This window comes from Harpia harpyja, chromosome Z, assembly GCF_026419915.1.
Source record: "Harpia harpyja isolate bHarHar1 chromosome Z, bHarHar1 primary haplotype, whole genome shotgun sequence".
Classification (NCBI taxonomy): Eukaryota; Metazoa; Chordata; class Aves; order Accipitriformes; family Accipitridae; genus Harpia; species Harpia harpyja.
Window position 1 is genome coordinate 8387644 of NC_068969.1, and position 22404 is coordinate 8410047.

At 56.0% G+C, this 22404-nt stretch overlaps 1 protein-coding gene across 1 annotated transcript in view; it reads right to left on the reverse strand.

Moving 5' to 3' along the window:
- The window catches only part of TEX264 (testis expressed 264, ER-phagy receptor), a 44441-nt gene that overhangs the window by 4682 nt on the left and 17355 nt on the right, over positions 1–22404 (reverse strand). Inside the window, exon 5 of the mRNA XM_052778187.1 lies at positions 3732–3903. Within this exon, the coding sequence (XP_052634147.1) occupies positions 3732–3903 (172 nt within the window). The remainder of the gene's footprint in view (positions 1–3731; positions 3904–22404) is intronic.

Sequence of the window (22404 nt, forward strand, 5' to 3'; positions counted from 1 at the left end):
AGGGCTCTTTGGAGGTTGGAAGCAAGTCAGGATGAGGCAGAGTACGTCAGGGAAGGTGCCCCCCGTGGCACTGGGGCTCAGCGGGTGATGCCATCGGTTGCACCCAGATGCTGCTGGACAGACTCAGCTCCAGGAAAATGAGCACCTGAGACTCTGGGCAGAGCCACATGCTTAGAAACCATCTGTGTTCATGCCAGTAAGCCCATGTTGAGAGGCTGCTTTTGTTTGCTTTCACCTTCCATGCGCTGCAGCGGGGTCACGCTGGAAAGCACGCTGCTGAGAGCGAGCCGGGAGCGAGGGCCTGCTGAGCACCGTGCTGATGCCAAAGCCCCGGAAAATAATTAAGTACAAAACAACTAATCGTGATTGACACTGGCCCCCTGGAGACCCATCAGCTGCCTTCCAAAAATGCTTTCCGTCTTTCTGATGACCCTGACGATGGCTAAGAAGGGACAGAATTGGTGAGGAGGCAGCTGCAGCCCCTGGCCCCTTCCTTGCATGCCGTGTGTCCGTCCTCAGCAGAGCTGCCAGCACCCTGCTCCATGCAGAGCAGCAGCAGAAAGCAGAGAACCTGGACCACGTCCCACATCCTTTGCAGCCACTGGCTTTGCTTGGAGCCGCAGGCACTCAGCACCTCGCAGGTCAGCTCAGGAGCAAAGACAGCATACGACAGCCTAAATGGAGAAATGCGCTCCAAGGTCAAGAAAAAAAATCCAAGCTTTTCTTACACATCCAAGTCGCTCGGTACTGCCTGTCACTAGCCACAACGACAGGCAAGGAGAAACGGCAGCGCCTTCCGCTGGGAACTCCTGAAGTCTTTAATTCAACGAAAGTGTAATACAGCTGCTGGCTGGGAGTTTCATGAGCCGTGACTGAAAGGTGCTGCATCCACACAGAGCATTACTAAATATGATGCTCACTCTGAAATCGCACGCTCAGTGCTGTTTATTTCAGTATTTTGTGAGGCGGGGGGGAAGAGCGGGCTTCATCTGCTGCCACATCAGGAGTGAGAGCCCAAGGCTGCCACACGTAGAGCATCCTCAGCTGCCTCAGGGAGAGGAAAAGGGGCGCAGCACTTCCCCAGTCCCCCCCGCTCGCCCTGCGAGGCAACAGAGTGTCAGAGCCCAGCATCTGGATTTGCACAGCTCAGGCACGGCCAGAGGAGCCAAGTGCCACCGGCAGGGACCACCACCCTCTCCCACCCTCCCAGGAGCATCCCAGCACTGCCTGAGCCTCCGTTGGGGCAAGACCACTTGAAACACTGGCAGAGCTGAGGTGGATCAAGAAATAACCCAAATCCATGCAACTGGGGTTGAGGGGGAACTGCACTGAAAAGCAGATGGGGACATTGCTGTGCCCGCCCTCCAGCTGGCAGAGGAAAGCTTGAAAGCTGTCACAGAGACCCTGAGATCTGCTGAGTCATGAAGAACTTATGGCCATCATGCCTGTTGAAGGGGCTGTGGCTAAGCTGACCTTGCTCCTTGAGCAGCTCCCCAGGGAAGAAGGGAGTAAAAAAGATGGGAAAAGAGACTGGAGCTTTCTCTTCCTCCAACTCAGAGGTGGCTGCACAGATCCCAGCACAGAAAACACTTGGGAAGGGAGGACCAGTCTCAATCCGCAAGGCCTCTCCTTCAAGGTGTCTCCCTCAAGGTGTCTCCAGCGAGCGGCTGGGCAGAGGGGAGATCTGCCGGCTGCCGCCTCCAGCAGGATCTCCTGTCGCACCAGGGCTCAGAAAACCCATGCAGGACTTTGGTGGCGAGTTGTGGAGCCCAATGAGACCGGCTGCACCCTCCTACCTTGCCTCCCAACTTTGACCCTGCTGCTGAACCAGGGGCAGCCCAACGGCCACTCGATGGCTGTGGCTGGGGCAGCACCACCAGCAACAAACCGCGTCTCCAGTGTCAGCAGGCCAGCGGCAGTGGGACAAGGATGCTCACCAGGCACCGTTTCCCTTTGAACAGGCCCAGGACATCCCCACGTGATGCCACCCTCCCCAGCTGACAGCGATTGCGCTGGCCTGGGGCACTGCGACATCACTGAGATGCAGGAGATCATGGGGACCTCCAAGACCCTCAGGCAGGAGCGGCACAAGCAACCCGAAGGCTTGTCACGTCCTCGGCCCTCTCCAACAGCCGGAGCAAGGATGTGATGCCCTGCCAGACCTGGTTCTGCCGCTGTGCCCAGTAGCAACGGTGATCACAATGCGACATCCAAGCTCAACTCTTTAGTCTCAGAGGCAAGGCCAACCTCTCACAGCTATTATTATTTTAAGCTGGTTTTGTGCAGACTCAGCAGATGACACTGCCTCAGATTGCACCAACAAAAGCTCATCTACGTGACTGGAAGGGGAGGGGTGGTGGAGGAACCGGCCCAGCGCTGCTGCTGGGGAGCCCAGCCTGGGGTCTCCCACATGAGAAAGTCCAACATCATTTGCTGTCTGAAATTGGGAAGACCTTCTCAGCCCTTCTTCCAGCAGGGCAGGGGACTCCCCCACCACAGGTGTGCTGGCAGTGGCATCCCAGGGAAAGCACCAAGACAGCTGGGCCACAGGGCAGCGGCTGCACTGAGCATCCTCTGGCTGTGCTGCAGGATCGTGCACCCCCGTGAGCAGTGCAGAAAGAAGCACACACAGCTGCTGAAGCTACCGACCTGAAGCATCTATTCCTCACATGGGTCCTGCTGTCCCTCTCTGAAACCAAGGGACAGCCATGGGAAGGTGCCGGGGCGAGCGGGCTGCGGGTTGTCTTTGGCCAACCTGGGCCGGTGCCCAAAGTAGCCGCCCTGATGCAAGGCAAAAAGGCAAAGAGCCGAGTGAGCACCGCAAAAACATGGGACCTTGAAGCGCTGGGAAACCGCTCAAATTAGACTCTTCATTGCAGCACTAAATGGACATAGCTCCCAGAAAGCAAATCCCAAGCTTGCTTTTACACCGCACACAATTAAGAATTAAAGCAACCCAAACCTGAAGATGTGTTAAACCAAATGACCAAACTCCCTGGGAGGTGACGAGAGCTGTCATGGTTTTTTCATGACCGTTACACAAGCGTGGGTGACCTGCAGGGCAGGAGGAGATGGCTGCCCCTGCCAGCGGCCAGCTCGGCCGTGCCGTCCAGCACCTGGGAATGCTTGGCTAGCCGGCTCCCGCATCTTGCAGACATGTGAGCACGTGGGCCGGCAACGGCAACTAGCATTTCGGGTTACTATAGCACTGCTGTTCTGCGCCTACAGCCATTGTGGTCCCTTCCTGTATGAATACATCCAGGCTCCAACAGATCTTGCTGAGCAGATGCAATCGGGCAACTCCACCACCAGCTACAGCAACCTGGTATTTAAGCTCTTCGCAATCCCAATATGTAACAGATGAAGATGAGATCAAGGAAGATGTATATGACAAGGAGAAAAACAAGCCCAGCTGCAACCAAAAGCTGTGAGATCCAGCTCTGCTCTGACAACAGTGGGCCAGCGGCTCGGCGGCAGCTTCACCCTCGCCCCCACGCCGCAGGGGTGCCCGGGTGCTCCCTGAGGCGCGGTGTGACACCTCAGGGACGAGATCCTATCTCAGCTCAGGGTGAATGGAAGAGGTGGGCTGAGACTCAGTGGTTGGGCGCCAGGTGGGCGCAGGTCGATCCCTCTCCGCCTGCTCAGACGGCAGCACCAGGGACACCAGGATCCCGACCTTTGGGAGGGCTGATGCCGATCGAAGATGGAGCCCGTGCGCAAGCCACAGATACCTGTGATATCTGTCCGGGAGTCCTCGGCCTCAGCTGCGGCAGCCCTGCTCTTTCTCTCCAGTTCTTTCATTTCAGGCACGTAGAAATCCCCTTGGCGAGCGAGAGGACACACGAAGTAGATGCGGTCCTCCTTGTAGATCTCTATCCGGGGGTGGGCACACAGCTTCCTCTCCTGAAAGACAGCAGGTGACCACAGGTCAGGGATGTGCCCTTGCCCCCCGCCCCAGCAGCCCCCGACCACGTGGACCTGCTGGCCTGGCAGCATCCCAGACTGACCCACTTTGCCCACAGACATGGGGGCCCAGTGAGGAGCAGTGGGTCCCATCCCAAAACTGCAGTGCTGCTTTCCCTATCACAACAGCCCCCCACGTGCCAGGGCTGGCAGGTTTGGTCCTGGGGGTGAGCAGCTGGCTGCGCTCAAGGAGGAGATGCAGAAGCCCCAGGAATACTCAGCTCCTCCGGCTCAGTCTCGTATTTGGTGTGCTCATTTTGGGCTGGAGTGAGGGGTTTCGGGGAGCCCAGCAGCTGCTTTGCATGGACCTGCCAAGTCTCCAGTTCTTCCTGGCAGCACGGCCCCACGAGCAGGCGTAGCATTTCTCTGCTAATTAATATAATCCAGAGCTGACAGCTCAAGCAGCTCCTTTCAGAACGGCGAGGGCAGAGGGAGTGGGAGATGAATCCCTGGCATTTCAGACAACTCCCCCTCCTCCTCTTCCTCACCCCATCTCCCCCTGGCAGCACACTTCAAGACCTCAGCCCCCCCCCCAGCCTGCCAGGGACCCATGACAGGGGCATGTCCCCCCCGGGCTGTGCCCCAGCCCACGCCGAGCCGGGGCTGCAGGGACTCTGGGGGTGCCGGGGCCGGGCCCCTCTTGCCACCCCCTTCTTGCCCGCCCGCCCGCCAGCTGCTCGCTGGCAGAGGGGGCGGCTGATTACAAGCCGGGTGAGAAGGGAGAGTGTCTCCTCAGTGGGTTTTCTTTTTCATTCTTTCCCCTTTTCAAATCACTGACAGCTTTTATTTAACCCCACAACCACCCCGATTATCCTCCTCTTCCTCCCTGCCCCAACTATCTTCTTCCTCCTCCTTGCCCTGACTATCCTCCTTCTCCTCCCTGCCTCAACTACCCTCATCCTACTCCCTGCCACATCCTCCCCGGCATGGCTTCCCTAGACACTCTCCGGCAGGGTCCCTGTCCTTGCAGGGCTCTCTGAAGCCAGGGCAGGCCCCTCTCCAAGGACGAGCTCTATGGACACATCAACCATGACCTTATGAAAGCCTGTTCATTCCTGAACCCCTTCACCCCTGGGGCTGGACCAAGCTGATTTCAAATTATTTATTTCCCAGCCAAACGACAGCACCGGGCAAAATCCACAACAGACGGGAGCCAATGCCGACCCTCTCCCCTGTGCTGGCAGCAAGGCCACCTGGAGAGCCACCTCCATGCTGGCAAGATGCTGCGCAAGCAAGACAGGGAGAAAACCCCATGTGAGCCGTTTTCGTGTCTATTTTCCCGGGAAAGCCTGCAGGAGCTGGCTCTGCGGAGCCCCAGTTTACCAAGCAGCACCACAGCAGCAGAAACACGAACCCCAGCAGAAGCTTTACCCATCCCAACGCCTTCAAGCCTGAGTTTTGGCAGAGTCCCTCCTCCAACTGAGGAGGAACCACATTCACAAGCCCCGTGCCGCAGGGACGCGCAGGGACGCAGGCGGGCTTCCGAGGTGCTTGGAGCCTGGAGTTCCCACTCGCAGGCAGGTGAAACACTAACACACGCAGATCAAAACTGTATTAAATAAAAACAAGCTGGGCTGTTTTTAGCAGCAGAGCAGAGGCGGCTCATATCACTCCTGCTTTTTCAGCAACAACGCAGACAAGAACCCTCCCCGCTGCTCTGCCCCTTGCTCTACCAACCACAGGCCCATCAGCCAATCTTCAGCTCGGTTTGTTATTTTAGGTTACTGCAACACATACCAGAGATGGGTATCTCCAAGATTTGCAGGTTTTTTGGATGCATCCAGCTGGCCCTCCACCACTTAATGCAGACGGGGACAACTCAAAGGATCTCAGAGCAAAGAGATCTTTACTAAATTCATATGAGGTCTCTAACGAGTCTAAAACCTCAGGGCTCCAGTCCAGCCTCCAATATCCCAAGCTGACTTCCCAAAGCGCACCCTGGGATTCCTAAAGAGTGGATCTGGGATGTACCCTCTTCCTACAATTTATCTAGGCTGCTAGAACTCCCCTTCCAATTACACAGCCATAGTAGTGACACCCCCAACGCTCAAACAATGGCCGCTCCACAGACACAAAATGTCGGAATCGTGGCTTTTTAAGGAATAAAAATGCACACCTGTATGAAGAGCAGGGTCCCAGACTGGCTCTTGAGCCAAATGCTGCTTCACTCTCAAGGATTATCCTGTAAGAGAGACGAGGATGCTTCACCCTGCCAGGGTGGGAAGCAGCTTTGTCTCCCTGAAGTCAGAAGAGCCCCAGTGCCCTGCAGCCAAAGCCCACGGTCGTGGACCAGGTCGGTGGGATGACGCTAAAATGGCCGGACACTCACTGTCAATACCAATGCCTGCCGTGTTACGGAGAGCTACAAGGATGCTTAATACTTGACTTCTTCCCAATTCATCCAGTGTTTTCCCCAAAAGAAAATGGGAGGGAAACCAGAGCCTGGTGGTTCTAATTTATGCCTGTACAAATCAAGTTGGGAGCCAGGCTAGTGAGCTGGCCTCTGCTTCTGCGCTTCTTCCTGGAGCAACCCAGCTCCTGGCAGGGCTGCTGCAGAGCTCAGCACTGGCAGCCAGGCTCAGGAGAGGACAACATCCCCAAGAAAGAGCAAGGAGGTGGCAGCTGGGAACACTGTCCCGTCCAGGGTGGGACCAAAGGGATGAGGCTGAATAAAGACTTGAGGAAAGGACAGAGGCGATGAGGTGGGGAGCCAGGACAACAGAAATGGATAAGGGATCATCCAAAGGGGATGCAAAGGAGATCGCCCTTGTGGTCATCCTGAAGGAGATCAGGAGGCAGGCAGAGGCCAGGCAAACACAGGCAGAGGTGCAGCAAAGTGCAACCAAGAGGCAGGTGTCAGCACAGGACAGAGTGGACTTAGGATTATCCCAGCAGAGAGGAAGGCTGCAAGGCTGCTGCAAGGGAAAGAAACAACCGGGATAGACTGGAAAGCAGAGTCCAAAGGCGAAGGCGTAAGCAAAGAGTGAATTAACGAAGGCTTAACAACATGGCAAAACAACAGAGACACTCAACAGGCAATAATACATTCTGCAGCTGAGAAGGAAGCCCCTTGCTAACCACGCAGCTAAGCCAACAGATGGAGCTGCAAGGTGGATGTGGAGTTTGCAAGGCAGAGCCCTTGAGTCAAATCAAATGCGGTCTCACACGGGTGGAGGAGCTCAGTGAGAGGTGAACAGTGGGACACTGACAGTGTCGGGGCCAGGCTTCTGGCTAGGACAGCAGGACCTGGTAAGTAGGGCACGGAATGGGACTTGTCCCTTCGCAAGGTCATGTTGTGCCACTTCCCTTCTCAGCCTCTGCCAGGAGCTCGCCTTTCCTATGGCCAGAAAAGATGCAAGGCTTATTTCTATGCAGGACCCTCCACCGGGCACCAGAAGCATGGGACTTATTGCACGTAATCCATACAGTCAAGCTACACATACACGGCAAAGGCCAATGCATCCAAAGCCCACCAGTTCAGTCCTGACATGCACAGCAGCTCTGGCATTCTGCTATGTCAGACCCACTGCTTCCCATGAAGCCAACCCTTTCTTGGCCCATCCGAGGGCTGTGGTGGGGTGCTGCTCACCATCCTCTTGGGAACAAGGGTGTATGTAGGGAACGAGTTTTGCACTCCTCTTTCCCAGGTGAAATAACACCCTGCCCAATCTTTACACCTGGGTTGTTTCCAAATCGCCCACCACCCCTGACTCCCTGTAGGACTTTCTCCAGGTTGGCTTCATCCCTCTAGGAATGGAGCATCCCCTGGCCTCGTGCATCAGAAAGGACAACAAGGATTATGCACCAAACCAGCACTTCGGGAGACCTTCCCCAGCAGCAGGAGGTGGCACCTCCCCAGCAGCACAAATTTTCCTCTCCCCACTCATCTGTTAAGGAATAGACCCCATCATCTGGCCACAGAATGGCCTGGGCACAGCCTCCCGGCCAGAGGATGCCCCGGCTTCCCCGGGTGGGCAAGAGAGCAGTACCAGGGCTATGGCACATGCGACGGGGCAGCTGAGACATGATCTGCAGTCATTAAAATCCCAGCAGAATCATGCCAAAATGGAAGGAGGTGGCAGGGTGCTCATGTCGCACCGTGCCCCTCGGTGCCTGCTGGGAAGCAGAAGGTGAGCTGGGGCACTGCAGGGACCAGCTTTGTCACTCTGTCAGGCTCGGCTGCTCAGGAATTCAAATGCCACCAACTGGATCTGCTTCATCTCCCGCTGCTGGAAGAATTCAGCTTGTTAGGAGACCAGCAAACAAGCCTTGCGGATGCTCGCAGGATCCTCGCCATGCCCAGGCATGCTGGCGCTCAGGCTCCAGCTGAACCCGCTGTCTGCCCCAAAACACTTCTAGGGTCGCCAGGAACGCAGTGGGGAGGCAACTGCTGTCCTCACCCTGTTTCTGGCCACAAGCTCTCAGGCCCCACAGCCCCCTGACTCGTCACTGAGACCTCCTGGCATGGCTCACAAGGTGATGGTTAAGGCATGCCAGCCTGCTGAGCTGCTGTTTCAGGGCCAATGGCTGTGGGAGCGGTAGGGGAGAGGCTTTTCATGCCACCACTGAGCTTCCTGCTGGAGCAGGGCCAGGGGCTGAGCTCTCCGTGCTGCTCAGCAGCTCCTGGCTCCACCACAGAGATGTCCACCTCACGCCCCATTCACCAGTGTGCCATATGTATACAGCCATTGCCTGCGCCTGTCACCCACGCCTGCTGGAGGACCTCCTGCCTGCAATGCATAAAAAAAAAGCCTGTAAAACCCAGCCGGGACTGGAAAAGCCACGGGGAGCAAGCGACGGGTCACCTGACAGATGCTCCCCCTCTTCTACCTTAGGGGCACCAGGCAGCCCCCTGAGCTGCCCTCCCTGCTGCTGGCCAGGGATGCACCCTCCAGGGATATGCCACTGGGCCTGCTGAAAAGCTGGGACAGGCTGGAGCCTGCCAGCCACCAGGAAAGCGATGGTGCAGGATCCAGCCAAAGCATCGACTTCTCTCCACACAGTCCCAATCAAGAGAACTTCCCAGAGGGGCCAATGAGCGCGTGGCCGAAGCATGTGCTGGGCGGGCCCAGACTCAAGGAGAAGCTGTAGGTTGTTTACCAGGGGCCATATGAACATCAGTTGGGCACAACGTGCCTGGTGCTGCCAGTCACCTCTGCTCTTATGGCGATGGGATGTGCCGCCGTCATTGCAGTGAAGCAGAAGGGTGCGGGGCACACGGGGTCAGCTCCATCCACATCCTGCTGTGACCCCAGAGCGACACCAGCCACATGAGGGGGTTTTCCATAGGCAGCTGGAGAGTGGGGTCAGCTCACTGTTGGGTTACCGCCAGGTCCACCCTGCTACCAAATTGGACCAGCAGCCTCAAGTACAATTTGCTAAACACCAGTGATGCAGGGTGGGTGTCTGGCTCCTGCCCTGGGGGGAGTGCAGGGGGGTTGCTAAGGGACACCCCTCCAGCCCCCCTGCTGCACCAGGGCTGCCCTCCCTCCATTTATTACCGCTGCACCTGGAGGAGGAACAGATGATGGATGCAAATACACGGGGGGCTTGTGCCCATTGCTGGGGGTTGCTGCTCGCCGGAGCGGCTCACCAGCATCCCTCTGGCCAGGCAGCCAGAGCATCATCACACACACACTGCCACGAGCCTCCCCTCACCCATGCCACTGGCACTTGGGCCGCTCTGGATAGTGCTAGCAAGTCAGCTGGCACTCGGCAGAGTGCGGGGGGACCCCAAGGGGACCCACCAGCTCCATCCCGGCACACCAGCACCTCCTGCCTGCTCAGGCAACATGACTCCCCCATGTCTTGCTTCCAGCCGGAGGCATCCATCCTCTCCTCCTCCCAGTGAAGGGGTCGGATGCTTTGGTCCCAGGGATTTTAAAGAAACAACAAAACCGCCTGGAGCCGAAGGGCCCTAAAATCAGTTGCTAAAATTAGAGCTGAAACTGAGCCACCATCTAAGACCGGAGGGAGCGTGCTGTGTGCCACATCCTCCTCGCTTCCTCACACGCTCCACGCTCGGTGTGTCATCCCTGCTTATCTTAGACCACGGGCGCTAGGTAGTGCAGAGAGGCTTTGCAATTCAGTCTGCACAGCACCCAGCGCCCTTCGGTGCTCTCCCAGTTCAGCCAGGAGACAGATTCCTTGCTGGGCCATCCCACCGTCCCAGACCCAGACCAGGGATGTCCCTGTTTCCATTTCTCCTTGCCCAGACAGCAGCTTGAGGTTAAACACCACTTCGGTCCCAAGTCCGAGCTGATGAAACCAAAAAAAATAAAGGCACCCCTTCCTCCCCAGGTTTGAAACTTGGTTTCAATGTGCACTTGCAGCCCAGAAAGCCAAGCGTCTTCTGGGCTGCACTACAAGCAGTGTGGCCAGCAGGTTGAGTGAGGGGATGCTCCCCGTCTGCTCTGCTCTCGTGAGAACCCACCTGGAGCACTGCCTCCAGTTCTGGGGTCCCCAGCACAAGACAGTTGTGGACCTGTCAAGGCAGGTCCAGAGGAGGCCATGGAAATGGTCCAAGGGCTGGAACACCTCTGCTATGGAGAAAGGCTGAGAGAGTTGGGGTTCTTCAGCCTGGAGAAGAGAAGGCTCCAGGAAGACCTTATTGCAGCCTTTCAATATATACAGGGGGCTTGTAAGAAAGATGGAGAGAGACTTTTTACCAGGGCCTGTAGTGACAGGACAAAGGGCAACTGTTTTAAACCAAAAGAGGGCAGGTTTAGATTGGACATAAGGAAGAAATGTCTTGTGATGAGGGTGGTGAGACACTGGACCAGGCTGCCTAGAGAAGCTGTGGATGCCCCATCCCTGGCAGTGTTCGAGGCCCGGTTGGACGGGGCTTTGAGCAACCTGGTCTAGTGGAAGGTGTCCCTGCCCATGGCAGGGGGGTTGGACTGGATGATCTCTGAAGGTCCCTTCCAACCCACACCCCTCTGTGATTCTGGTCCTCCCTGCCAAGCTGCAGCCTGACCATGGGAGACAGGGATGAAGCCTGGGTGCCCGGGCTGCCTGCCGAGGGGCAGGAGTCAGGCAGGGGCTGTGGAGGAACCATCAGCCCAAGAGATGGTTTGGGCAGAAGGGAGGACAAGCTGCTGGAGGGAGAGGCAGGCTTTACACCAATACTACCTCAAGCGTCAAGAAAACCCCAACATCTCAGCTTGCAGCTCAAGCAGGGTGCACATGGAGCCAGCAGGCCCTGCCTCCCGGCACGGCCAGCACTCCGAGCCAGCTCCAGCACGCGGCACAGCCGTGAACACCAGGCTGCTGAGGGCTGCGAAACAGCTGCTGCTTCCCAGCCTGGAGAAACTCACATTTCAGAGGTGGTGAGACTGCTCCCACGCACGTGCACTTTACTTTCAAATCCTCTGGGCCACGAGGTGTTTCAGAAACAGAAGGTGATATTATTGCAATCAAGAAAAGGCCGTTTCCATCAGGCAGCAGGAAAAACGAGCGGCACCACCAGCACTACAGCAGCGGAAAACAAAGTCTCGCCAAAGGATAGCAAATCCTCCAGGTAGCAAAATACAGCGCCTGGCAATTAGCACCTCCCGCGCCCATCAGCATCCCTCCCTGCCCTCCGCGCTAGCACACTTCCCCCGCTTCCCGCAGCAGGCCCTCGTCCTGCCTGCAACCAGGACACTGCCCTGCCGACGCGGCAGTGCCGTGGCTTCGGGACAGGCAGGTGAAAATCAGCCCCCGAGATCCTCTCTGCAGCGCTGAGGAGGAGCGCATTTGGACCGTGGGAGCTGCGAAACGCCAGGCTCGATAGCTGGGAGAGTTTTTCATTTTCACCTTGGTGAAGGCAGCCCGCCATGCAATTTACACCTTGCCCGCCTGCCTGCCTGTGCTTCCAGGGGCCGCGGGAGCTGCAAAGCAGCAGCTGTCAGGCACGGCCAAACCGAGAGGCCAAGGAACGAGCCTGGGTGGGTTGGTGGGTACGGGAGGTCCCAGTGCCCCAAGAGCACTGATAGGGACCGGGCACAGGCTCCCAGGTCACTGCTGGAAGCTGCTGTGAGAGTCACGAACACTTTTCTCCTCCCCGGGATGGAGATTTCTTCCTGTCCTCCAGCAAAAGGGATTAAGCTCCAAGCCTGCCTTGCTGCAGGCACAGACACGCTCCGGACCTCCTCCCCTTCTAGCAGCCACTTGAGCTGCAAGAGAAATCCTGCAGCACATCCAGGAGCATCCCCCATCTTCAGAGATGAGCCGGGCAGCAAGTCCCAGTGAGACAAAACCTTTCAGAAAGTAGCCACAGGCAGCCAGCGCCCCTGGCACAGGGGAAGGACAAGCCCTGGACAAGGCTGCCAGCCTAGACACGCTCAGGTACGTTAGTCCATGTGCTTCCAGGGACATATTTTACTGCCCCAAGTATGGGAATGTCACCTGCAGAGTAAGGAGCAGATGGTGCAAACACACACAATTCATGGGGCTTGGGTCCCCCCTGGTGTCGCAGTTATTTAGTAGTAATTAGTCCCGGAGCAAAGAGTTTCAGAAGTGAAGCAAACTTTCGGATTAAAAAAAAAAATAATTCCTAAAAACTCAGTGCTTTCCATGTCCCCAAGTTCTGCCTTGCTCCTGTACCCTCCATAGGTAAGCGAAGCCAGCTGGGGAGACGGTTCTCACCAGCTTCCCAGAGCTCTGTTATATGTTCTCATACTCTTCCTCCTAGCCGACCCCAACTGCATCCCTTCCTCTCCTCCTCCTTTCCCATCACTGCCACACACAAGCTCTCTGAAGGGGACTTTGGTTGTAACCACTCGGAAAGCTCAAACACTGAATTTTCATTATAAGACAAGAAATCCACGTAAATCCACATAATCTCTCCTCCCCTGAGGAACCAGTCCTGGGTTCCTGTCCCCATCCCTAGGAACTCCCTCGCTACGGGAGTGTGCGGGTCAACAGCCATGCATGAAAGGAGGTGGATGAGACTGCAGGAGAGGAGGACCACAGCTGGAGAGGGCTGCCTCTGCTTCGGAGTGCAGGTCTCTGGGGACCAACGCTCTCCTTCCAGCCTTCACAGGATGCTTTTTCAGCATTAATCGCAAAGCTGAAGAGGTTGATGCAATGATCTCTGCCATCACAGATGACTGGAGTGATGCTAAATTGCTTTGCCTGCTCTGTTGCCTCGGTGAGGCTGCCAGGAGCAGCAGCTGTGGCAACTTCTCTGCCTCTTGTCAAGGCAGGGCTTTTCAGGAAAGGAATCATTGCCCAAGACATTCTCCTGCCCATCCTGCCTCAGCCAGGCAGCCCACCACACTGCAGCCTCCCACCCCACGTGGTTATCATGCAGGTAAAAAGACCCTCTTTGAAACACGGGTCTTTGTTAGGCTCCTTGCAGGGAGAGTAAGCCCTAACCTAGAGTACAACCTCCTCCCGAGACATCCAACAACAGGTTGTTTCTTGCGGTGAGAGATCTTCTTCCATGGCTAACTCACAGCTGAGAGCCTGGAGGGCTCCTCATCCAGGTAGACATTCCCAACCCACCTTGATGGCTTTATCACCTGGGCCACCACTCGAGTACTTGCCCTTCCACAACAGAGACGTCCAATGGAGGCTTGTCGTTCCCAAACTTCTCACAGACATCCTCACCCGTAACGGGTCCTGTGATGAAACCCTTGTGCAGCAAAACCAAAGCAACAGAGATGGAGCAGGAGCAGGAGTGCCCGGTGCCCACAGCAAGTGAAAGCTCTCGGTCTCCCGAGCCGAGGTCCAGGCCAGCCCCCCAAATCTCAGCCCGTTCCTCTTGTTCTTCGCTCCACAAGCCATCCTCCCAGGATCGCGGGCATCTACAGCTGCTCTTCCACAGCTTGTTTGTCACCAGGACAAACTCAGGACACATGTCACATTAATGGCCCCAGGAAGAAAATGGCGCAGTGGAATAAATACCCGCCCTGTCCCTTTCTACCTCCTTGAACAACCTTGTCTTTCTGCAACGCCCCCGGCTCCCAGGCTTCATGGAATATATTTCACGATGAGCTAAGCTCAGCCTCACACCATCCCTTCGCAGCTGAGAAAGCTGAAAAGGGAAGCTGAAGAACCTAACCTTGCTGAACTTGCACAGATAAAGCCACTGGTAGCCCGGAGCAAAAGCCTGGGGTGCAACTGCCTGACTCCCAGACAAAACAGTCCTTCCCTCCTGACCAACGGGGACTTAATGTTAGGCTTATTAGCCTCATTTAGAAGGCAAGGAAGGCCACCAAAGAGGAAGATCAAGCGGGTTTCAGCCTGGTTTGCTGAGGAGGAATGGGTAAGATGATCACGACATCCATCAGCATGTCATGAGTACAGCATATCAGCAAATTTGATGGCAGAAAGCAAGTTTCCAGGACAGGAAGATCTTCCAAGCTATTGGCTAAGTGCAGCCAACAGTGGAGAAAGACTGTTTGACCTCCTGCTCAGGGAGGCCCAGGCTTGCCTTGGATGACAAGGATCCCTCCCTGGCTCTCCACTGCAGGACACTTGCCCACGGGCCACCGCTCACCCTCGGTTCGCTGCTCCTCCTGCTCTTGCTTCTCCTTCCTTTGCCCCCGGGACAGACATCCCCGTGTTTTAAAAGCAAGCCAGAGCCCAGGACAAACGCCCTTCTGAATTTTTATAAATGAACAAGAGACATTTCCCCGCAGGCTTCCAGGAAAGCCGTCCTCAAACCCCCATGTCCGAGAGCTTGCACCTCTACCCCAAAAAGCCAGCAATCCTGCGAGGCAAAGGGCAAAGAGCCAGCGACCCTGGTGAGCCCCAGCGTGATGATGACTCCCACTGGTGAGCTCGGCTAACGAGGCTCCCAGAGCCTCGAGCCACCGCACGCCGCTGGCGGTAACGATTCGCCCAGGGAAATCCCCAGCGCAAACAAACAGCGCTTGCGGGCAGAAAGCAAAAGGCAAAAAGACGGGCAGGCTGCCTGCAATGCGGGAGGAGGTGGAAACGCAGGCAGAGGCGAGGAGTGGGTAAGGGAGGCGAACGAGCAGCACCAGACAAATTCATCAGGGACCTCAGGACAGCTCCAGACGTCCTCGAGCCAGGACAAACCATTTCGGCGGCTGCATGTGCACCCACCCTGCCCAGAGCAGACGTGGGGAGGCGAGGTGGGGCTGGGCGCCTGCCTTTCCTCTGCAGCCCTCACCTCCTCCTCCACGGCCCACCAGGGAGCCTGGCGCAGGGTGCCAGGGGGCTCATTACCTCGGTCTGGAGAGGCGAGCGTCTGCCAAGCACGCTGCCGTGGTGCGCTGGGGCATGCGGGGAAGCAATGGCTGGCAGTGCCAGCGGGGACACAAGCTGAGCGCCTCCAAAGCCAGGCTCTTCTGCAGGCAACGGAGGCAGTAGGGGAGAGGAGCAGCTGCTTTCAGTGACCTTTGCAGCCTGGCAACTGCTCCTCCACCAGCACGGGATTGTGAGTTTGACTATGCAGATCAATCAGGAGATGAAATCAAAGCCAGTTAGGCAAGGATGGAGCCCAGCCTGACTCTGCCCTTCCACTATCCTACGGCTTTCCAGGTCCCGTACGCTCCCAGAGGTGCTGCATGAGCCAGGAAAGCTCCAGATACACACTGTGCCACTCAGCTTTCCACATCTTTCCTTGCTGGGGAGCCACTTCCCCATCTGCACCACTGCTCCGCTCTCCCAGGTACCCCAAACCACGCGCAGCCCTGCATAACGTCATCGATGGCAGCACATCAGCCAACATCGCAGCCACCAGAGCTGCCCCGGATCCTCACCAGTGCCCTGAGACCCAGAGGACACCCCTCCTCTTCCCAGCACCGTGGTGCCCTCCCTCAAGTTCTGGGTACCTGGAGGATAGGGAGGAGTTCAGGGAAGCACCTCTGGCCCCATCCACCCTTCCCCAAACAGCTGCAGCTTGACATGGGCAGGAAGCAGACTCTGCCCTGCACCGTTGCAGCCCCATCCCAGGAAGGCTGCTGGTCTAGGCTAGCAAGAGAGGGGGGGTTTGGATACTGGGCCTGTGCCCCACGGCACAGCATAAAGCCAGAGCTGAGCCAATGCTTCGTGTCCCATAGTAGCTCCTGCTGGGAGACACAGCTTTGCAGGGTAACTGGTGGGAGATGGATGCAGGTGAGGGCTTCTCAGGGAGGCAGGAACTGAGCCAGGGAGGGACAAGTGAACATGGCATCTAGAGATGCATGTGAGAGAGGAGGAGGAGGATGCAAGAACAGAGAGGAGCTGATGGCTGCGCTCCTCCACTGTGAGCCCACAGCATCAGGCAGCTCCTGCAGCCATAGCAGCCGCTTCTGCTTCGCTCATCTCCTGAACCACTCGGCAGACAAGTACCGGAGCAAGTGTTTCTCCGACACTGACCTCTTGATAAGCTTTTGCCAACTCACGGTCTGGTTACTGTACCGCTGGGCGGACGTTACCCCAAGCTGTGAATCCACACAGCATGAAAAGAAGAGCAGCTGGCCACAGCAGATGATAGATATCTACCTTTCTGCATGTCAAGGAGCTGCCATCAGCTCCTGGCAGAAATAAAACCCAGAGGAGCAGCTGAAAGTAACTGGCCATCCAGTGGCAGGGAGAAAACGCTGGTGTCCGCAGTGGGAACGAGGCCACAGTTTCCCTCCCTCCAGCCTTCCCGAGGTGCCCTACAACCCCATGGAATGGGAACAGAGCCCATCAGCAAATGCATGAAGCCAGCAGGCAGCTGCAGACAGACACTCTCTGTGAACAGCCACAGTGTATCCTCTTCATCCCCACAGGCCAAGGACACCCCTTCAGGTTTCATCTGAAAGGCAACAGCCCCCAGTGCTGCGCTGGGACAGGGACTCCCAGACCAACCACTCTCCCAGCTGCCTTAAAGGTCTGACCTTGACCTTCAAGCAGCACTTTTGCCTTAGGATCCATCCCGCAGAGCTGTGAAGATAAGGGAAATGGACACTCTAACAGCTTTAAATATACCAGGAGATATTCTGGTTGGTGGTGCGTGAAAGGGGGAGACAGAAGCAGAAGTTTCCAGGGGTCCTGCGATGCAAGCATGTGCCCATCCACAAGTTATCACTGTGATAAGCAGCCAGAGTCAGGGATGCAGAGTGGTTATTAATCTGCTCTCCCTGCTGCACTCTGCTCCGTCACCCCCCTTCATCCCTGCGGGCTTGTTATAATTCCTCACATTAGCAGAAGATGAACAGGTAAAACCATCCATCTGTGAAGCGAGCACCCAGTGGTCATTGTACAAGCCACCAAAAAAAAAATCACCCCAATTACTCCATAGCACCAGAAACTCCCAGGCATCATTCTGCTCCCTCAGACCCTTTGAAATGTAAAGCTGCACAGTTCGGTGTCATTTAATTTGGAGCTCAGCCTCAGACCGATAGAGCCTCACTGAGCTTTAGGAGGAATGCAGCCATACAAAATGTAGACGTGCAAAATCCAGGTGTCAGTGGCCTGGAAGACAAGCACACCCCAAGCCCCACCAGTGACTCCATTTCGTGGCCCTGGTGTCTCTGTTTTGCTGTCCTGGTGCCAGAGGAGGCTGGCTGCGAGTTCCTGCCCTCTCCATGCTGGCTCAGGACTCCCATCTCTCTTGGAGCGGCTGGCAGCCAGCACCCCTTGGATGCTGCCTTGGTGCAAGCTGGAGTGGAGCTCAGGGTCTCTGCTGCAGCTGGGCTGCTCTCACAATCGTGAAAGCCTCTGAAAGCCTTCCTCAGCTCCCTCTCTGCACACAGGCCAGGACATCCATATTTTGAACCCCCCTGAGAGGTACACTTTGGAGAAAGCGGACACAGTGGCCACAGGAATCTGATCCCGTCCCAAAAGCTGTACCTAGGCTCTGCTCCAAGTCAGCACAGAAACCTCTTTCTAGTTTCTCTCTGCTACCCAGAAGGAGAGGTGACTCTCCGCCTCATCTCCTCTCTTAGGCAGGTTTGTTCCTCTCCTCCATGCTGGAGGCACATCCTTTTTCGCATTACAGCCCAAGCCCTCCTACCAGCCCTGGCAGGGCAGAGGCACCCTACCTAAGGGAGAACATATCTCCAACAAACCCATCAGAAATGCATCTGCTCAAGCCAGGCATGAGCCTCCAGCTCCCCACACTCACTAGAGCATTGAGGAGCCCAGGAAAGGCAAATGTTGGGTGGGTTGGGGACAAAGAAATGGGATGCTACCTTGGCACACCCAGAGGCACTGGTCCATCAGGTGCTGATCCGTTCTTGAGGGTAACAGGTACCTTTGGTCTCTTACCAATGCCAGACACCACAGAAGAGATCCTGAGAGAAGTCAACTCGAGGGTGACAGAGGACAAGCATTGACTCATCCCTGAGCCTGTCTCCAGGGAGCTGCTACCTCCTCTGCCTGCTGTGGTCTGACAGCAGGGGAACAAATGCCTTTTCTCACTCCTGTGCGACTGGGAGAAGAGGAGAGGTGCCAGAAGCCTACCCACCCAGCCCACTGGCCACAAAGGCAAAGAGGTTCACCATGGCTTGCTGCTCGCCCAGGATGGAGCAGGGGAAGCAGCGCAGGAAGCCTGGACATCCTCGCCAGGCTGCAGACCTCCATCAGCTGCCTTGAGGCAGTTCTAACCTGGAGTCATCCCTGCCAGCTCCGGGCACAAGTGCTGGAGTTACAAACTGCCAACATTTCTATCAAAGGCTCTGATTTTTCCTGGTTTGGCTGAAGTAGAGAGGCTGGAACAAGCTGCCACATGCTGGAAAAGAAATGGGACAAAAGGAATTCTGGAGCTGAGGGGTCCCAGGCACTCTCCAAAAGCCTGCAAGCCAAGAATTAAGCACAGCTCGACCTTCATCTCTCAAGGAGCTCAGACACCAGGCTGCAAGCTGCTCTGGAGCCCTGCAACAGCAGAGGCAGCTGGAGACCACAAAGATGAATCCAGTCCTGGCAAATCTGGAGGAGTTCAAGAAGGCCAGGATTTGGCAGCATGATTTTCCAGACAACCAGAGTTCAGCATTGGGTGTTTGCTCCTCAAGGCAGGACAGGATGTACTGGCTGTACATAGGTCTACACCGAACCATTGCACCTCTCCATACCCTGCACCCGCTCCACAAAGGCTGCAAGTCCCTACGGGTGTGGGCAGAGCAACGGCCACCAGGGAACAGCATAAACAGAGGAAAACGCACACGCTGAGCCCGTGAAAGCCTTCCCAAGATGTGAGCAGCTCCACAGACCACTACGCCTGCTGCAGTCATGAGGACTGGCCGCTCAGGACACCTCCAGCCTGCTGCCTCCACCCAAGGCCACCAGCATGCAGCAGCATCAACTCCAACAGCATCCGAAGGGCAGCAGCTGCTGCAGGCAGGCAGAGAGGACAGAGAGGGTTATATGTACATTTTTTATATATATATATATATATATATATGAGACCCCACCTGGAGTACTGTGTTCAGCTCTGGGGCCCCCAAGGTAAGAAGGACATGGACCTGTTGGAGCGAGGCCAGAGGAAGACCACAAAGATGGCCAGAGGGGGCTGGAGCACCTCTCCTACAAAGACAGGCTGAGAGTTCGGGTTGTTCAGCCTGGAGAAGAGAAGGCTCTGGGGAGACCTTATAGAGGCCTTCCAGTCCCTAAAGGGGGCCTACAAGAAAGCCAGAGAGGGACTTTTTACAAGGGCATGTAGTGGTAGGACAACGGGTAATGGCTTTAAACTGAAAGAGGGTAGATTTAGCTTAGATGTAAGGAAGAAGTTCTTTACTGTGAGGGTGGTGAGACACTGGACCAGGCTGCCTAGAGAAGCTGTGGATGCCCCATCCCTGGAAGTGTTCAAGGCCAGGCTGGATGGGGCTTTGAGCAACCTGGTCTAGTGGAAGGTGTCCCTGCCCATGGCAGGGGGGTTGGAACTAGATGATCTCTGAAGGTCCCTTCCAACCCAAACCATTCTATGATTCCATGATACATACAGCCCTGTCAAAAGAAAAGACCCTGAGGGACTTTCAGTGTGACCCTCTGCTTTGGAACAAACAGCTGGGCTCAGCCGCCTCGCCGGTGCTCCAGCCACCAATGCAGCCCTAAAGCCAGCGTCTCGCCTACGGCACATAAGCTCTCAGCACGGGAAGGAGCAAGAACTGATTTTGTTCTTTCATCCCTGTGATCTGATCACCACCCAACCTCGCGACTCATCCATCCATATTTTAACTCAGCGCAGAAGAGAAATGTTTTCGTTCTCCTGCCCTCCCCGAAGCGGGGCCTTTCCTACCATTTTATACCCAACTAGAATTGAAAAAAGTGCAAGTTAGTCATAGCACAATGGTCCCTTTTCTGGAGGTAAAAATGCCACTGTTTTCAAATGTATTATCTCCCTGCTCCACAGGTTTCAAAGTGGGAGCTTCACAGCCAGGGAAACTGGGCCAACAGCATTTGCTGGAAAAGAGCAGTATTTCTAAGAAGCTGTTTCACATTTGATCAGGTTCATTTTGCTGTTTCTCAAGCCTGGCACAGCTGGCAAGGTGTGGCTCAGAGGGCTAAGGGGAAGAACCAGCCCAGAAACAACTCATTAGGACCCTGCTAAAATAACTGCAGAGAGGCAGATCAATCTCATCCTTGAGTTAATTGACTAGCTGGCAAGGAGGGAAGACCCCAAGGTTTGGGACGGTGTCACTGCTTGAGAGAGCTGGACCTGTCTCCAATGCCTGACAAAGAAAACCTTTTGAGCCAACTGCATCCTCTGGGATTCTCTATAAATACATCTGGGGAAAGCACACGTACAGATTGAGTCGATAAAGAGATCTGACAGAAAAGCACTGTAGTATTTTACTCTCCCTCCTTGCCCAAGGCAAACCATTTCAGTTCTTTGTCTCCCTTGGACAGCCGTATGAAATATCCCCAGCTTCCTCCATGATCATTAATCCTTGCTGCAAAGGCGAGGGGGGAGCAAATCTTTGTGTCTGAGCAGCTTCATCTCTGTGACAATTTTGCAAGGCTGGGTAAGTCGTTATGAGGCTGCGAGCCTCAGCTTTCCAAAGTGGCAGCTGGGAGAGCGAGGTGGCTTCTCTTTCCCTCTCGGGATGAAAATGCCCGCTGGCAGGACCATCGGCTGACAGGCAGCACTGGGCCAGGCTTTTGGCCGTCAGGCCATCAGGGATGCCTGCACGGTTTGGCATGCGTGGGAAGGCAGGCGCTTGAAGTTTGTTCTCCTTCCAGAAGCTGCCTTTGGAAATGCTCCTGGAAAAGGAGCTGGGATGGTAATAGGATCAAAATGCTGGATGTCACAGGAAGCACCCGCAGTGGCAGAGACCCAGGGTGAGCCGCCAGCTGGAACAACCTCCCCAGGATGCTGTGGAGTCCCCATTGCCGGAGGCTTTCAAGATGCAATCGGCTGCTAGATAACCTCATCCAGGCTCCCTTTCACATGGAAGGTTGGACCAGACAATCTTTCCAGGTCCCTTCCAACCTGGGTTGTTCCCATTCTGTGATCAATTAGAACCGGGAAGGCCACAGTGGCCAGGACTGTGCATCCCACCACCAGCCACTTCCCCGGGACCAGGACTCCTCTGCCTGCTGCTGGAGCAGATGGTTGCATGGAGTCAACAAAAAGTTGGGGAAAAAAGCAGGTGATTTCACACAAGACAAGCTGCAGAGGCAGGGAAGGAGCCTTTGTAATTACTGAAGCTCAAAGCTGGTCAGAAAACCTCTTTTCTGCTCAAAGCAGTGATGCCGCCAGAGCTGCGGTTTACACCTGCCCCCGTGCAACCCAACAGCAGAGCCAAAACAGAAGCTGCATGCTTGCGCTTGCAAGAGGAAAGGCGCTTGCAAGCACAAGGCGGCAGAGCAGCAGGTATGGTGCCGGCATGCGCCGGCCAGCCAGCACACACGCCAACCAGTGCACACTGGTGTGCCTGGCTCAAGTTGGCCATGCCGGCTCTGTCAGGGCAGTGCCCAGCACTGAACACAAAGCACAACCAGTGCTAAGTCACCACTTGCCCGTGCGCCGGCAAGGACCAAGGAAAAACTGACAGCAGATGAATAGTGGCCTGGGGCTGCCAAATTCCTCTGGAGAAGTGGGAAAGTGGGGATGCCTGCTGCGAGTGGCAGGAGACGTGACGCAGAGCCCTGGATCCCCATATGTTCCATTAGCGGCGCAGGAGGAGCACGTTTCCCTGCAGACACAGGTTAAACGGACCCGCTCCGCTGCACAAGCTGATCCTGAGCCGGGTCCAGAGGTCACTATGGCGTTAAACAACATTGCCCACCAAAAAACCCTTCCACCTGGCTCAGCTCCCAGCCTGACCTTGCGGGCCTCCTGCCCTCCGCTGCCCGATCCCCAGCACAATGCTGAAGATGAGGTCACTCGCACTCACAGGACTGAAACTTCTTCGGAGGGTTTTGTCGCTAAAAATATTTAATAAATAAAAGTCGCCGCAAATGCGCGAACTGATGTGATGTGACATGCAGCTGGGGGTTGCCAACCAGCAGCGAGCGGGCAGCCTCGCTGGAGCGAGACCGCTGAAAACCAGCTGTCAGTGCAGGTCAGTGGGAGAT